The sequence below is a fragment of the Manacus vitellinus genome, unplaced genomic scaffold (genome assembly GCF_001715985.3).
Source record: "Manacus vitellinus isolate BGI_N305 unplaced genomic scaffold, ASM171598v3 scaffold_4_pilon, whole genome shotgun sequence".
Classification (NCBI taxonomy): domain Eukaryota; kingdom Metazoa; phylum Chordata; class Aves; order Passeriformes; family Pipridae; genus Manacus; species Manacus vitellinus.
Window position 1 is genome coordinate 18,676,043 of NW_021940604.1, and position 18,592 is coordinate 18,694,634.

At 36.8% G+C, this 18,592-nt stretch overlaps 1 protein-coding gene across 1 annotated transcript in view; it reads left to right on the forward strand.

The window, feature by feature from the left end:
• Positions 1-18,592, forward strand: part of GOPC (golgi associated PDZ and coiled-coil motif containing) — a 32,307-nt gene that overhangs the window by 5,787 nt on the left and 7,928 nt on the right. The window contains exons 2-4 of the mRNA XM_008928401.3: positions 8-178; positions 13,116-13,280; positions 15,770-15,793. Of these exons, the coding sequence (XP_008926649.3) occupies positions 8-178; positions 13,116-13,280; positions 15,770-15,793 (360 nt within the window). The remainder of the gene's footprint in view (positions 1-7; positions 179-13,115; positions 13,281-15,769; positions 15,794-18,592) is intronic.

Consider the following 18,592-nt stretch of genomic DNA (forward strand, 5'->3'; position numbering starts at 1 on the left):
GCTGGAGAAGGAGTTCGACAAGGCGTTCGTGGACGTGGACCTGCTGCTGGGCGAGATCGACCCCGACCAGGCCGACATCACGTACGAGGGGCGGCAGAAGATGACGAGCCTGAGCTCGTGTTTCGCGCAGCTCTGCCACAAGGCTCAGACCGTGTCCCAGATCAACCACAAGCTGGAGGTGAGCGGGATGCGGGGCCGGGGCGCATCCCCGGGGGTGCCCGGGGAGGGGACCGAGCCGTGCCCCAGGGCAGCGAGAGCCCGGCCGGGTTTCTTCCTGCCCCTTCCCTGGGAGCGACTGGGGAGGATGAACCAGGCCCCGTGCTTTAGGATTCGGGCCTGGCCGTGACGATCCTCCCTCGGGGTTTGGTTGTTCCAGCGCGGGCATGGAGCAGTGCGTGCCAAAGGAGTTCTCTTGGATGTGGAAAACAGGAGTCTTGAGCAACAGATGCTGCTAACTCGTCTTCTGTTGGCACTGAGTCTCTGGTGAGCCGAGATGAGAGGACACAGTCTCAAGCTGTGCCAGGCAACGTTTGGACTGGACATTTGGAAGAATTTCTTCGCGGGAAGGGCTGTTTAGACATTGGAATCGGCTGCCCGGGGAGATGGTGGAGTCACCGTCCCTGGGGGTGTTTAAGGAAAGACTGGACGTGGCACTTTATTGCCATGGTCTAGTTGACAGAGTGGTGTTCTGTCATAGCTTGGACTCAGTCTAGAGGTCCTAGTGGATTCTGTGAATTTGGAAAGCCTTTTTTAAAAAAGGGACAAAGACAAGATCGAGGTGCTTAAAGCTTAGTCTCAGTAGTCAAAATGAGGACATTGTTCCTCCTTACAAGTAAAGAAAACATAAAAATGGACTGGGGATGGACTTTGACAGGTCCTCTTGTCCCTTCACACTACAAAGCAGATCAAACAGCTCTCTGCCAAGCTTAGTGACTGAAGATATTAGCAGAGGTCACACGTTCTGTCAGAAGAATAGTAACTGTCCTTCCTGTTGGAAAGTTTTCTTCCTGCCTGATCCAGAGTTTCAGTCAGGGTGGGAAGAAAGAAGCACCAGACAGAGCCAAGCTGTCTGGTGCTGATGCTGCTGAGAGGCAGGGTCCTTTGGCTTGTGCAAGAACTGGAGTGCTCTGGAAGGAGATTCTCGGAAACTTTGTGGTCATTTTATATCTGTCCAATCTAAGCATCTTTGGTTTAGTAAGTGTTGTCATTTGTCTCGACCTTAACAGGCAGGAGTATGAACTACCTGCTTGTCTTTCAGTAACATATTAGAAGGCTGTTGATGTTTCTTCCTCAGTTACCTTTTCCCTGGGCTAAAGCCCTCTAGTTTCTTCAGTATCTGTTGGAGGCCATACTTTTTAAAGCTTTATTTATTGTTCTACTAGCTTGCAAGTATATAGGAGTAAGGGGGGAAATTCTGAGAAACCGTGAAGATACGTGCTTTGTAAGAGCTTCAATAGACAGAATTCCATTCTTTCTTTTTTTGTGTCACACTTATTATAATAAAGGAATTCTAGAGTCTTCAAGCAGTCTTCTGAAGGTATGCCTTTCAGTAGGAAGTAAAGTAAGTAGATTGGCTTTGATTTTACTCAGGTTTCTTCCTGGTATGAAGACATTGTAATGGGAAAGAGGCTTAGAATATTTCAGAGTAGAGCAAAGAACTGGTTAAACTAGGATTTTTTTTAATCACATTCTTTATTTCAGCAGAATGCTTACTGTGGTGATGTTTATGTTCTTTGTGTTTATGTTGCATACATATACACTATTAACCTATACTGTAGGCTTAATTGTATAAGTGTAGTAAAATAAGATATGTGAGTAGATAGATAATCAGTGTTTATTGCATATTATGCGGGGATGGTGGGTTTTGTGTACAGACCTGTAAACCAGGTGAGTTTTCAGGATATTTTAAGAGAATGGATTGGTGCTTGGTAAATATTTCTTTGAAAGGTTGTTTCAAGCTTAAATGTTTTTAAAAGAAATTATATAACTCAGATCCTGAAAGATTTTGTATCCTTAAGAAATTATCAGGGGCACCTAAGGAACTGAAGATCTACACCTAAATCGCATATGAGTTGAAGAGCAAAGGAGCACAGTTGTTAATAATTAGCATAATTATTGTGTATATCTGTGTCTATGAGGTAATTGTTTGATAAAAATGATACTGCTAGTCTAGAGTGAATGCTTTTGAAGTGAATAAAAAGTCTTTTTTATTTTGTGGAATATTTTTATTACTAGGAGTAACATTAGGCCTTATACATATAAAGGAGTTATTTTCTTTCAAGTAGACCTTTAGAAGATTTTAGTATTGCCTTGAAGGTTGCTAATTTTAGGGCTTCATGTTTATTGAAGTCATAAACTTGAAATGAAAGCTACCATTTAAAATCTCCAAAAGATGGAGCTGCTCTGTTTAAAGTGAGTGTCTTGTCTTTTCATGTGCACAGATGTCTAGTGGAAAGCCACAGTGTCCAACATGAAGGGTACAGTGACGTATTCTGAAAGAAATCACTAACGTTAATACTGAAGCTGAGGGTGTGATCAGTGTTTTTTTTTTTTATAATGCAAGTTACTGTATTTAATGTAAGTTTTAAGATTGTGGTCATTTCTTAATAACCCACAAGTGTAGTTTTATACTACTTGTACTTTTTATACAAAGCTTTCATCACATTCGTGAAAATGTCATCAGTAAGAGTTTACTTAGGTACAAACACTTATTCAAGCCAATAAGATCCATCTTCAGAAATACGCCTCTGTTTGAATTAAAATAATACTTTGACTGAAGCTAAGTTTGATTAAACTTACTCTTGCAGCTGCATTTGCCTGATCTTGTCTTACTGAATGACTGATACTATTTCATAAAGAAAAATAACAAAAAATTATGAATATCGTTCTGTTGTTTGTGGATTCCATTTCCTTGACCAAAATTGTTGGGTCTTATTATAATATTACAGGCAAGAATAAAGAAATGCAGTTCAGGCTTTAATTTATCCACTTTATCAGCTTAATATGCATTCTCTGGTTCGTACAATTGGTTTTAAGAGGCACAGCTTAGTTTGGTGGATGGAAGCTCCTGCTGTAGGACTTTTCAAAAAAGTTTTTGCCATCTTGGTGTACACCTACTGCTAGAGAGTTGAAAGATGTGTTCCAGGAAGATGGTAGTTTCCAAAGAGGCAGCCATATGTTGGCAATTCAGGGGTAAGTTATTTTTAGCAGGAGCCTGAAGGTATGGCAGATGCACGGAGGATGTATGCAAATAAATTTACTGGTGCATTAGGTTGGTGAAAGTTCATAAACATACTACTGTGCTAATAACATTTGCGGTCTTAAATTAAACTAGTGGTATGACAGGGAAGGAGGACTTGTTTTCATGATTTTCCTCCTGGTCACAGTAGGACAAAGTTGAATTAAGTAGCTTATCAAAGCTTAAAAAAGTGTTAGGCAATAGAAGCCACTGTCTTTTCTGAGATCAGCTTCACTTCACGATGAAAAAATAGCGAAGTGTATCTTGATGGAGGACAGTCAGGACCTCAGGCTTTTAGAACAAAAGGAGATGACAGCCATTTTAAAGGAGATTTTTTGTGGTGCTCTGTCTCTTGGAAAGCCCTATAAATCAGCAGATGCAGGCTGGGAGTCAGTGTGTGAGATTTCAGTAGGTATTTAATTGAGAAGTAGTTAATAGGCTTTTGTTTTTCCTGTTTGACTGTGACTTGACTATGGCGTTGTCTGAATGTCCATTTCAAAAATTTCCGTGTAGTGCAGTACTGTAGAAATAAAGTTAGTAGGTCAATGTGCCAGTGAAGACTGAGCTTGACTTTAAATCTGGCACTTTTCCAGTCTGATTCTGCAATTTTAAATGAACAAGCTAGAAAGGAATGTCTGATGGAGCACACCCTGTATCTTGGCAGTTGTGTTAAGACAATATACATGCCGAAGTTAAAGAAAATATATATGTCTAAGAAGTTAATTGCCTATGTAGTTTTATGTCTGTGATTAACTTGGAATCAGCAGGTTTAGAGGAACATATTTCTATAAGCTGAATTCTTCTGTGAATAACTCCTTGCTGTTTCAGCTAAAGCATGTGTAGAATAATGTAGGTAATATATATGTGTATATATATAAAAATTATATATAAACCCTCCCAATGGCAAACTGAAAAAGCTAAACGTAGGTGGCTTTGTGTGTGTGATGACTTTTCATACATTGTGTGAGTCTGTCTTACGGAGCACACTGCAGAGTTGTAGTCCTGCTTTGTTGTTTGATAGTACTTCTTAAACCAAGGTAGGACCTTTCACCTTCTTAGGAAGGTCTGTTTGGATTTTTTTCACCCTCTCTCCTTTATCTTGCACTGAGAAACTCACTTGTTGAAGACCAAGATATTTCTTTGCCCCATATGAAATATGTATATAAAACTGGGAGCATAGTTGCAAGAACTTGTTTAATTTTTTTCACATTTCATTAATATTTCTAGTATTTAGGGAGGTGTTATTTTATTGATTGTACTTTTGACTCTTAGTGCTTTTTCTCTTTTGGATAGAAATCTGTTGGTACTAGACAGAGTGTGGTTTTTTGAAAAAACATTTGAATGATATTTGATCCAGCTTATTTTATATCCTAAAATGTGAACAGTTTTCAAATATTCAGGAAGTGGAAATACGGGTATATATGCTAAATTGTCATTAGTTTGATACATATAACTTTTATCAGAATAATTAAGACCTTTTAAAGAGGTCACCTCTACTTAATTCATATTTTCCTGTATCAGAAACCCTGGAATTCTATGCAAGTTGAACTAGCTTACTTCATTTTCAGTCTGCATATAGAAAGGGTTTTCCTTTTCTCTGTCTCATTTGTTGGGAGTTGCCAAAAAGAAATTGAGAGGGAACCAGCATTGTAGTATATATTTCATAGTTTTATTTCCTGAATTACATTGCATAGCTAGTATAGCTTTCAAAATAATGGCGATAATAAAACCACCAACATGGTTTCTAAGAACAGATTTGTGTCTTCTTAATAAACAATCAGAAGCATGGGCAACCTGACAAAAAAAGTCTTTGTGAGGCAGTCAGAAATTTGTCACTGGCAGTGAAGTGTACAAGTAGTGATTAAAAAAAAAAATAATTTGTACTTCTGTAAGTAGGTGTAAACAGAATGAAACAGTCAAATACAAAGTAAAACAGTAGCAAGAAACAGTACCTAAAGCAAAGTGAAAACGGTAAGAGATTGCTGCAGTAACAGGTATTTTAATGATAGAGCTGAAAAGGGTCAGTGACTGGTGTATAAATGTTGGTTGATGTATCCATTTTTGTAAATGGAAACCAAATTCTTAAGATGCTTTACATGTAGTATTATGATTATCTTTTAATTGTTGGGAGGAAAAGTGTGCAAACAATTATGTGTCCAGAACTAATCTTCAGCAGAGAAGATAAAAAAGGAGGAATGTTGTTTTGCATCCTTTTAATTTGCTACCTGCTCTTTCGAATGTTTTGTCAGGACCAGAATAGAATCTAAGAAACAGAGAGGTTAATTTGTCTCATGTGCTTTGTAATCTGTATGAGACATAATAAAAGTGGATTAAATTTATTTACAGTTCATTTGCGTCTTCAATATTGTACACTGCATTTTTACCAAGACTACTTACATAGCTATGCTACTGTAACTGTAATGTTTATTTAGGGAATCAGTAATCATCAGTTTTGTCATTCATGTTCTTATTAGCCACACGATAAAGAGCATTTTATTAAATTTAAAGCTTTAGCTAAAAATTTAAGTCATGTGTCCTTTTGGGGGTCATAATAAAAATGAAATAAAAACTTTTAATATAATTTAAAAATTTGTCAGTACAGTCTTTTCAAATAATTTCTTGAAATATTGGCATCATTGACAAGTGGTAAGCATTATGTTAAAACTGGGGGGGATTTATCATCAAAAATTATGGCTCCTAAGTGAATCATCTATTCAGAAACATTTTGGACAGTGCTGTCACATTGTTTAGTTTTGCAAGGAGCACAGTGAGATTTATAGGGCTCTGATCTGTTTCATAGTTTCTTATTCAAAACAGTCCATTAAACTTAATAGGGATGTGTGAGAAATTGCAGCAAATGTTGCTTAGCAGACAGGAAGAACCAAATAGTCAAGACTGAGGAAGGGTAGAGTGTTCTTGTCTTTTGGAGAGCTGTAGACAAAGTGGTGAAGTGATGCTGGTGAGATAATGGAGACAGTCCTTTTTTGTAGCAGTTAGAGAAACATGATCATTAAGAGCTTCAGCTGCTTCCCATCAGGGGGCTGATGCAAAGTTAGAGTTCCCCCTGAAAACTTGGTAGTAGGTGGGTTGTGTGGTTCATAACTGTGCACGGCAGGCTCTGTTGTTGTTGAACCAATGCCACTTGGGTGTCTGTGAGTGTGTTTAGGCCTCAGGCTGTAAGAGCTGCAGCTGTCACATCCTGAAAAATTGTTTTCTGTCCTGCATTTGTCTAATGTTATGGGAACACTTAGGAATAATGATTTTGTTGTTTGTAAAGCATAATTAGGGATTTTTTTAATTTAAATGACATTTCTGTCTTTAAAAAAATGCCCCCAGAATGAAATGTTAGGCAAATATGCTAGTGTCATATCTTGATATTTATATTGCTTTTTTGTGCATATATGGGGGCATAAGCATTGTAGTATGCTCTGTTGTGTTTCATGATCCCAGATCCTGCAGCCTCTATATCAGAAAGGTAATAGTCCTGATCAGGAGTCAGTGTTGAAATGTATAAACATGTATGTTGGTAAACGTTTTGGAGTCAAGTGTAGAGTACATGAGGACATTCTTCTGAAGAAGTAAAACCACCTCATATTCTTGATTTGTCTGTGAATTTTGTTTTGATCCCTTGGCAAGATTGATAGGGATCTGTCCTGTAAAATTAGCTATTAAAAATATGTGTATATATAGTGGAGGTGTTTTATTAGTAACAGAATCAAGGGAGCTTGGAAATCTTGTGCCCTGCTGATTTGTGGGGAGTGATGTGTCCTAATGGAAGTGTTGAGCACTTTCTCAAGTCACTAAAACCTTCTGATTCAGGCAGTCCCCGTTCTCTCCCATGATCTGTGAGTTTCCACGTCACAGCATCCTTTGCCTTTTCATCTACCTATGTTTTTTGATTAGTTGGCTGGACACAGAGAGCAGCTCAGTCTCCAGATCAGAACTGCACTTGTGCTGCCCAGACACCGGGCTGTTGCCTCCTGTCTCTGGGTAGATTAAACAAATTAGCTGAAGATCTGACTCGTCCCACTTTTCCTTCTGTGAGGGCACTAGTCCCTCACTCTTTACTACTAGCAGCTGTTTTGTGCAAAACTTGTATGTTGTAGGAACTTTAATCATACACACCTTTACCTCTTTAACAGCTTGGTTTGAATCTTGAAAATTAATTCAGTTCAAGAGGGAAGGAAGGCAAAATAGGGAGAAATGTAGACATAGAGATAAAATGATGGCACTAGACTGTCTTGTTTATGTAAATAAGAAATTCTGAAATTAAGTGCTGGCATTGAGAGATTATATGGTGGGAAAAATAATCTTTTGCTTTAGAAAGACAGTTTTCAGACCTTTATGAGTTTAGAAGGCTTGATATGAGAATGAATTAGGTGGACTCTAAAGGCCTGAAATTAAACAAAAACTTTAAAGGCATTTGATGAGTGTTTGGCTTATGACTTTTAATCACTGGAGGCTGGTAATATGATGGATAATTTTGTATGTGTCTGGCTTTTCTTTGCTGAAAAATATGAGTTTTCTAATACGTGGATTATGCTTAGTCTTTTTTTGAGCTAGAAATTCATATACCAAAAAATGCATTCATTACACTTTGAGGGATTTCAGGTCTTCCTCTCATTTTTAATTGGTGTGGTGAATAATGCCACTGTATTGCTATTCAGGCCTATGGCCCACCTTTCCGATTCAGTTTGGCTGTATTTTGAGTTCTCTTCTCTGGGAAATGGATAAGTCATAGGTAGATTTTGTATCTATTAGCTCAAAGAAAACTCTTGTCCATACTGCAGAAATTCTTGCAGTGATGGCTCAGAAAATGAAAAAGCTTTCCCCAAAAACACTGTCATTATTTTATCTAATGATGCCATCTCTCAGTTTGCCTCTTACCCCTTGCAGCTGGTTTCCCTTTCAGTAGTGAGGGTTTGTTTCCTGTTGACATGACCTGTTAGTCACCATCATCCCACTCTCCTAAGTTTACTCTGTTTCTGTGCTCCCTCTGATGCTTTAGATCTGAAGAGGTTGTGATATTGCTGTATCTTAGTGCCTCATTCAAGCAGTGATGGGTATGAGCAGTGGTAAGTTGTGGTTTTAGCTGCCATCTATCTGCTTCCTGTTGTGCACTTCTACACACAAATAGCTCTGCATTTGTGCTTCTCTTTATCTTACATTTTTTCGTCGTTTCCTTCACATATTTACATTGTGAATTGTTCAGGACAAGGTCACATTTTTAATCTTTTCAATGTATAAAGTTATTATACAATCTTTGAGTGTGTCTCTGAGATCTTACAGAAATAAATAATTTTGGTTAGTTATTCTAATGCTCACTCTTCTATGAAAAGTATACAGGTGACTAAATGAGTATTTTTTCTTAGAGTTCAGACCATGATATGAAAAAATTATATGATATCGTCTAAACTAATAGGAAATACAAAATACTTGGTAAATGACAAAGTATGCCCCAAAACTGAGTAAATATTTATAGTTAGCCTTTCAAAACTCTTTTTCTGGTATCATCTGTATGTTAGATTGTTTGGAAGATAAATACTGAGTTGTACTATTTGGTGAATTTGACTAAGATCTTCAGTTTACTCAAATATAGACTTTCATGTGGAATTTAGAAATAGCTTGTGCAATAATTTGAAGCAGTAGCTCTTTCTGAAGTACCTTGTGTTTACTAGTACTTTGTGGAGGAGAAGGAAAACCAGGCTTTTCTCCCTGCACCACAGACAGATCAGATCACTCTTAAAGGTTAGTTTGTTGTGTTTGGTTTTTTTTTATTCCAAACAGTGAGGAGAAAAAAGGTAAGAAACCAAGAAGCATGTCTTCTGTACTTGACAGTGTATGGACAAGGGACAATAAGTACAAAGAATTAACAGTAATGTGTTTAATAATTATTGATAAATTAGGGAACAAGCTTGAATGAGGTACTTAGGAATAAGTGATGTCAGTAATGCTGTTCTTATTTTGCTTAATGTTTTCCATGCTGACTCGTTTCCATAACTTCTCTGAGTTCTCAGTTAGCAGGCAGTGCTTAACTGAAGCATTTTTCGGAGCACTTCACGAAAAGTTGTCCATGACAAGAGAGGTGGGGAAAGTGGAGAATTGAAATGAACCTGACTTCCTTTAATAACTAAGAAACTTGCTTATTTTCTAGTTGACTTCAGTAGGTTTTGGCTTCTGTTGTAAGGTCCAGACCAGCACTTCCTATTGCCATTGGCACCGAATTCCAGTTACAGATCTTGGTCAAAGTATCCGTGACTTCAGTGAGTCAGAGGCAAATGAGCATATCTCAAAAGGCATTGACTTTGCCAGCATATGTCAGAATAAAAGGAAAAAAAGAGCTGTGCAAATTCTATCTCTCATGTCCTGTGTCCTTGATTCATCTAGGTCTAGGTGTAGGTTTTCATGATTAAATCCTAGTTCCATGAACCACAGTCCTATTGTGCTATTAGCTGCATGTTGGCTGGGGCATAGACACAAATGAGTTAGCAGGTGTAACCTTGTAGTATGGTACTTGCTAATGAGTGATAAGTACTAATCTGCACAGTTGGATACTGCCCAGAAGAGTTCCATTTTTGGCTGAATCAGCAAGTTACAGTTAAAGGGATGTTATGAAAGTAAACACACTACCTTCTCTTCACCCTCTGCCCCTTATTGTTCCTCAAGGAAAGTTTGTGTTCTCTGTTTGTTGTTTGATGGCTTTTCCTAAACGCTCTTGACCCTGAAGCTCAATGGTCTCCTGTGATTGGGTGTTTGTTACTTCTGCCCACAGCTGACTTCTCTGCAAATTCTAGAGCAGTTGCAGGTGACCATCAATATACGTGACATTTCTCTTCGACAGTCTTGTTGGAGAATACATCCAAAAAAGCTGCCAGTGAAGGATTAGTACAGTTGCTTGTGCAACATTAATTTATCCTTGTGTTTATACAAATTGAAATATTAAAATTGTATTATTTGGGACCATCTTTTTCTGTAGAACCCTTGCCTCCTGCCATCAGTGAATGATGCTCTAGGAAGGAATGGCCTTACTGATAGTTCTTGTTCGTGCTCGTCATTTCCTCTGCTGTCTCTGCCCCCATCTGGTTTTTACTGAGTAGCTTCCAAAATTGAATATAGAGCTGTTGAATTTCCAGCAGTCTTTCCATATGTTTCCTTTATAACAAATTGAGGGAATTTGATTAAAAATAGTGCTAGTAAGAGTAAAATAAAGGAAAATTAAATGAGCTGACCAAACAGAGAATGACGAGACGTCTGTGAATAATATAAAGATTTGTCAGCCTTCATAGAAGTGATCACAGGATTTGAAACCAGCTTTGCTGTGTTTGCATTTTGGAATGTCTCCTGTGTCTGCATCTGTACCTGGGGATAGATTTGTGACTTTTCATAATGTGTAAACAGATTATTTCCATGATGTATGCTCATACTATTTCTCATTTTGCTCTGTTTATTTTCTTCTCTTTATCTATTAAGGCTTTCCAGTATCTGAAGGGAGCCTACAAGAAAGATGGAGAGAGACTTTACAAGAGCATGTAGTAACAGGACAGGGGTGAATGGTTTCAAACTGAGAGACAGTAGGTTTAGATTAGATATTAGGAAGAATTTCTTTCCTGTGAGGGTGGTGGGACACTGGAACAGGTTACCCAGAGAAGTTGTAGATGCCCCATCCCTTAAAGTGTTTAAAGCCAGGTTGGATGGAGCTCTGAGCAGTTGGTCTAGTGCGAGGTGTCCTTGTCCATGGCAGGCTGGTTGGAACTAGATGATCTGTACAATCCCTTTCAAACCAGGCCATTTTATGATAAAAACAGCAGGACATGAATTTAAACCATAGGTCATATACAGAGTACAATTTTTATTTTTTATTATGAGTTTGACAGTCTTTTTGTGATACTTTTGGAGCATCATTCATGCCACAAAACTGGTAGCTGCCATTGGTCTTTGTAATTTGCACAGGGAAATAAATTTATTTCTTTTTTCCCTCACCAGAACTCTGTTTTGTCTGCCATTCTCTACTAAGTGAGGCTGGACATATTAAACTGCTCTAATTTATCTGTTCTGCCACTTTGCCCTTTTATGGGTATTTTGAATTAGAACAGATGAGAGAGGGTGTTTACATGTATTAAAAAGCAATAAAAGTCAGTATGTGAGCTGTAAGTACCTGTTAGAAAGGAGGAAGACATTAGTGGTCTTTTTCTTTTTTTTTTTTAGTAGAAGTGATATGTACCTTATGTAATAATAACAAAATACTCAGAAAGTATGACTGGGGCAAACTGTGCCTTCATTATTAAAGTCTTTGTTGTCTGCTCTGTACCATATCATTACCTTTTATGCCAGTGATATTTTCTTTTGCTACATTAGTTCAGGTGTGTGTCTGCTTTTGTTGGAGGGTAGATAATCCACAGCAGAGAGACTGTAACCATTGCTGGTCACTGGGGAAAACAGTGCAGTTTTATAAGTAACCCATTTCTCTGAAACTATTTGGCTATGTGATATTTAAAGTATCATCTTTCAGTAGAAGGCAATTTCTGCTTTGGAGTTCTGCAAGGGTTTACAAATTTTTCAAGTTTTTTTGTCATTCTGGCAGTTGGAAGGTGGAAATGCATGCAGCTCCATTCCTTGGCAAAAAGTAAATGCTAGCCTGGTTTGTTGAGGCTCCACCTAAACGTGGGAAGGGAGATGTTTTTGTCGGCAGCAGCAAACTGGAGATTGGCTTGACCCATCTCATCAAATTGCACTTTAATTTAGGTGCTCTGAATCACCTCTGGAAAAGCCTACTTATGTCTGAATTACTCTGGAAGCTTAAGGAGGCTGTCCCTTTAAATTATGTACCTAATGTTAGACCCAGTAAGTACTCCCTACTGATAGTCAAATCCTTCCTGCTTTTTTTTTCATTAACTGATACAGACATTTTATAGCAGTGATTTATGTAGTTGAATGGGGTGAGCATTGCAACTTGCAACTCGATATTCATTGTGAATTTGAACATTAGTATAACGTTGTTATAATACCCTCTTTAATATGAGAGGGCTTTTTTTTAGAGTTAGTGGCTTTTCCTTTTTGCTCTTCAGTTCCAAATTTTTTGGTAGCAAAAATATGCTCTGGGAATTTAGCTAAAAATCCCCTGAAATCGTATTCGGGAGTGGGGTTTTTTGTAAATAGTAGCTTTAAATCTTATATATATGTATCTTGTCTTATAAAATGCTACTTGAACTTAAGGATAAAAGCAACTCGGTAAACTTGTTCTTTTATTCCAGATATAAACCCTACATGAAAACTGGTTTTAAAATGTCTCGAAACCACTTTTTCAAGAGTTACTAACTATTTTTTGTTTTCTACATGTCCATTCTAGGGGCATGGTAATTTGTGGCTTCTGGTTTACCCACCTAATTTGCTGTTTCAGTTAAGCTGTTGATAATAGACCAATTGTAAATAAGATTATTTGATTTCAGCATTGCATAAATAAATGGCATTTTGCTTTGATCAATATCTTTCAGTAAGATTTAATAATATTACAGTTTAAAATTGTGTTTACGTTGGTACGGTTGTACACCCTACATAGGTTTAATGCCATTTCCCTGTTTTGGAGTGGACATCAGCATCACATGACATTGTCTGCATGAGGAAGAACTCAGCTGTTGTTGCTTTTGGCAGTAGGGCCGTTTGATGCTGCTTTTGTGGGTAAATTAATTTTGTGGCAGTTGGGGAGAAAATTCTGCAAATGATCCAGTGCTTAGGTTGGGCTACAGAGGAAGAGCGTGTGCTCTTAGCTGTATACACCATGTATAACATGTATGTACCAACAAATGATGTGTTATGTATCATAGTTCTGGTGACTCTGTTTAGTCATTGCTCATCACTATGATGGATTATATCTTCACAGGCACAGTTAGTTGATCTGAAGTCTGAACTGACAGAAACACAGGCGGAGAAAGCGGTGTTGGAAAAGGAAGTGCATGATCAGCTTTTGCAACTCCATGCTGTTCAGCTTCAGCTACATGCCAAGACTGGTCAGAATGTTGATTCTGGGGCTATTAAGGCAAAACTGGTGAGTGTGGTGACTTAAATCTAGGATTATATTATTCTTTTCCCTCTCTTGACTGAATTTTTTAGCTGGAAGGTGTTAATAAGCTGATTACAGATTTTCATGTTGAAAATGTTAACTTTTTCTTTTTTAAGTAATATTTTTTAAGTAATATTTATGGTTGGTTGTTAGCAACCATTAAAAACAACATAAATAATGTCAGAATAAAGAATTAGAATTTAAGAAGTTGTTTTTACATAGTGGTTTTTTAAAGTAAAATAACAAAATATTTTGGTGATTTATAGAGCTTTTCTGGAGACTGAAGTTGCCAAAGATAATAGTTTCCAATAAACAGACACAACCAAATTTTCAACCAGATTTTGCAAAAGCCTAAAGTGAGATAAGTTAACTGGTTTTATTGTAATAACAGTCTGATAAGAGTAAGAATGGGATTGGTTTGCCATGCAGAAAGAGAGAGAGAGTAGATGGCATCACAGTCCTCTCTCTGTGGTCATTCTTTCTCTTTAAGAGATCACATCCATGCTGTGAATGCATGGATGGTGCAGTTACTACATGCAGCAGACTGTTGTAAAAGAACTCAGTAAACCCCTGATAATTTTGTACAATATGTTTTTTAGAAACTCAGTCCTTTTGCGAAGCACACCAAAAGTTAACAATAATTAATCTGTGTGATTAGTTGGCATTGACTGGTAGCCAGAGCCTAGTCTGCCTTGTTACTACCACAGCACAAATTCAGGCTCTAACACTAAGACTTTGTAAATAAGAAAAGTAACGTAGTGTTGTAGAGATATGTTTTCTAACTGTTGGCACGAATCCAAGTCTATCTCTGACTGTTTCTAAAATTGCTTCACAGTTGGGTTGCAAATACCTAGTCACAGTGTATGTGGAATATTAGATACTTCTGCTATTTTGTCCTGTTAATTAATGTACAGTAAAACACAGTAATAGACTATAAGGCTTAAAGGATGTCTAGGCTAATCACTGAATAACAGCAGTAACCCAAATATTTCAGATCCAAAAGCTGTAATTGAATCTTCTTAGGGCTACACGCTTGTATATTCAGTATAAGAATAATATTTTCTGGATTGTCTGTACATAATTTATTCTGTACTGATTTATAGCTTAAGTATGATGAAATTTATTTAGAGGTGTTAATAATTCTTATGGGTTTGTAAATAAGCATTAGTTAAATAAATTGTAAATAACCATTTTGTAAGTGTTAGGCTACAGGTTTACATGTAGCAAAATTTTAAGTCAACACATCACTGTGAGTAAATTTTATTAGTTAGACTTAACTTTTGAGTGACACGGAGAGTAATACTTTTTGTTTCTCTTTACCTTGTTATAAACAGTTTCTAAAGATATATTAAATCTGTTGACAGCAGTTTTCTTCCCACAGGTGACAATAAATACATTTTACTCTACATAGTTTCAGATTTTATCTGTGCTGAAGTTGAATTTTGTTAACAGCTTAGACTGATATTCTCTCCTTAATTTCCCTTAGTTTTTCCTTTTTATAAATATCAGAACTAGTCTTTGGAGTTTGCTTTACTTTACCTTTAGGGAATCCATAGTTATAGACAGAAGCTCAACTTTAAACTCTTCAAGATAAAGCAAGCTGTAAAGGTCTGTGAAGGTAGAACAAGCAAAACTGAGGCTGCTGAAATAAGAATAAAATGGGAATTGTGATATTTGGGTAAATAAAAACTGTTGTACTGACCTTCTGGCAGTCAGAAAGCCTCTGAGGGCAAAGAAGGACTGTGTCAACAGAATATGTAATGGGGAAATAAAGTTCTGTACTAGTTGACTTCCTGCTTTCTTTGAGAGACAGACACTCTTGTATGTAGACTCTTAGCATAAGTGTATTTGCTGTAATCTATAAATTTGTGCCTAGTGGTGAACTAAGACATTTCAAAATGTTTATATTGCTAAGCAGTTGATGACATTATGTAGTCTAGGCTGAATCCATTTTTAGGAATGGTGAATCTCACTCCAATCACAGTAACACTTTCTTTTTTAAAAATATGCAATTGCCTAGTTGAATTTTCTTCTCGAGTTTTGCAGTTGATATACCTTTTCTGATACTTCTTGCTGTCCTTTGTGTCCCTCTTGTAATGCATATTTTGTTATTCCTTCTGAAAGGAAAAAATCTGTTATCTGTGTAACAGATGTTATAGTGCAGAATGGTTTTTTGTGATACCTTCATGTATATTGCATTACCTCACTATTCTATATAGAGATACTTGGTATTTTAGGAGAAAATATTGGTTTTAATGCTACAATAAGGCTAAGCTTTTGATAACTTCTACTGCAAAATACCAAAATTGTTGCTAAATACAATTGTAGCAGAGTGCTTGTTCTTTATGCCTTCTAATAAAATATACAGTCTGCTGGTGAATGTCTTTTGGAGTAAATAACTTATGTTGTTGCATTTTCTTGAAGTTTCTGTTGCCTTTTTCTCTAATTATGAAACTCTTTTCTTCTGTCTTAAGTCTGTCCTTTCTGTGGATGAAATGGTAAGTATGCTGATTGCCAATTTTTCTTTATGTTTAAGCAGTGCTTTTGTTTTGTGCAACAACTTATATGCTTGTTGGCCTCAGAAACTGGCAAAACAGATCTGACTTGTTCTTTCTTCCTAACAGTTGGCAAGATGCTGTGTAAAGAATTTCCTTTGCATTTTAAATTTCTTTTCTAGATGTGGTGCCCTCTTTCCTAAGTCTGTATATGTTTTATTTATTATTGCTACAGCTAATTTGAGGTGATATCTAGAAGCTTGACGTTGTGAAAGATTGTCCTGGCAGTATCTCAAAAAATGTGTTATACAATTGCTAAAGCATAAACACTGTACACATCTGTGAGTGTAATCTGAAGTATTTTGCATGTTGTATGTAAAAAAATCCTGTCAACTTTTCCTTTTTTTCCCCTTTTCTCTATTCTTTTTATGGGTCTGATTTAATATGATGTACTATCTTGTGTAACAACCAAAAGCATATAAACACGATAATACATAGATAAGAAGACAAAGTGAAGCAAAGGTGGCTTTTATCTTTCAGTTGTTCTCAGTGATAGACTTAAAAGGTTTTTAAAAAGTGTTTCCACTTTTATTATCTTATATACTTTATTATCATTACTCAGTATTTGCTTTTTGAAAAGCCATGGGATAGCTGGTAACTGCAACCTTGCAGTTGCATTTTTGGTTTAGTTTTTTTTTATATTACCAACAGAAAATATGTTTTCTGTTTTCAGAACCTGTGCCATACTATCAACACTAGAAAACATGAAACTATTCTGTAACTTCTTTGATTTCTTGAAACATTTTTGGGACTTTTGTCACATCTCCTGACATTCAAAACAAGATATGTTCTTTCAGTACATCGTCAGAGATTCCGTATTGCAAACCTTTTTATTTTTTTATTTTTTTTTTTAAATTCGTGTGGTGATCAGTTGGACAGTCCAGAAAAGAATGGCTTCTGGGTGTGAAGCCATTTCCACCTCAGTCATAGAACACTAGTCGTAGTAATGAGGAAAATAGCAAGAAAATACTTCTATGGGATTGCACTGTTACTTGTATTTTAGGTCTAACATTTAAAATGCATGACTAAAAGTGATTCTACTTAGAAATGTAACATTGGCTTTCTGTTTGAATTTAATTTAAATAGCAAACCAAATTCAGAGAAAATCAATGGAAAATTTCAGTCCTGATGAGAGTGTGTAAGCTGGATACTTTGTATAAATACAGTAAAATGTGCTGCATGAAATTTGCTAGTGTTATCAAATATCTTGGATTGCTTCAACAATTCAATTTTCTGAAGCAGGTTGGAATATGTCTGTCTTAAATTCTAGTCTTTATCTTTTTATATTTGTCAAATAAAAGACATTCTAGAAGTCAGTATGTGTACGAACAGGGAGCCTATCCTGTTTAGAACACCTTGGTGTGATATTGGCAATATGTACATAGTGAACAGGGGCACTGTACCTGTATATGGAATTTGCAGCTACTGTAAAACAGGTGTTATATCTGAACTGTGACCCTTCTCACTGCCAGGGTGTGTGGCAGAGACAACACAGCATGGTTGCACTCTTGAATTCTTGTAATTGCCCTTTGGCTACTGGCGGTAGCTGTGAATTAAAGCCCAAGACCAAAATAATAGTAGAAAGAATTGGTATAATCTTCAGAACTCCTATTCTTGAAAGGTAGATTAGTGAAAATTCTTGGCTTAGGAGTGATCCTGCAGTTCAGAAAGAGATTTGCTGAAGAGAGTCATTCTCACAAGATAAGCCTCAACTCAAAGACCAGAGACCACAAGTGGCTTTGTGTGACATGTTTTCTAATGTGCATATGGGAATGACAGGAAGTGAAATGCAAGTTTCAAGCAGTCTTTGTGCTGCTCCTACTGAGCACTATGCTAGGCTAACATGTACATAGGTGTTCTCTATTCATCTGTCTAACCTGATACAAGTATTTAACAGCTGAGAGAGATAGTAGAGTCCATCAAATTCAGAGTTGACTTTCTGGCAAATAGCTATAAATGCTTACATGTATCTATTGTGAAAATAACTCTCTGGGAGGACCAACCTTGCATAATTTCTCAAATGTGGTAATATTGACTATATTAGTTGTTTATATCCAGGCTTGGAACAGTGAATATCATATTCACAATTTGACGACAGATTTGTCTTGCCAGTTTTGTATCTGTCCTGTTGCTTCTTTAGTAGCACTTCCTGGTTTTATTTGCTTAACAATGTAATTGATACAAGCACAGAGAAGAGGTTTTTTGGGTACTCTAAATGTCTTCAAAAATGCATTATGGTGAAATTAGTTTTTATTTTTGTTTGAGTTGTCAGCCATTTTTTAAAGGAAACAGTATTAGACCCTGTGTCTCTTCCATTTTCCTGTTTCCTATTTGCGGTGAGGGGGTTTCCTCTCCTTGTAAAAGCAATTCAGAGCAAGATATGAAGATACAAGTAATCAAACATGCTCTCCTTAAAGTAGATTTTGTAGATTAGCAATCTGAGCATACTAATTCCTTTTGCTCCAGTGCCCTAGGTATTGGAAAAGGTAATAACTATGCCGTTTCTGTACATTTGGGATGGAGCACTGTGGGACTAATTTATGTTTCCATAATTCCTTTTTCAGAGGGCAGGGCTTAAAGTGTGATTTTAGTGAGGGCTTTGTTTTTGTTTGGTTTGTTTTGGTTTTTTTAACAAAACTATTTTGCACTAATTTTCCTTTAAGTTTGTCAGGGTGGGCATCTTTATGTGTAGAATCTCTGGCATTATTTATGTGGTCTTCAGATTCTAATTTGGAAATGTCT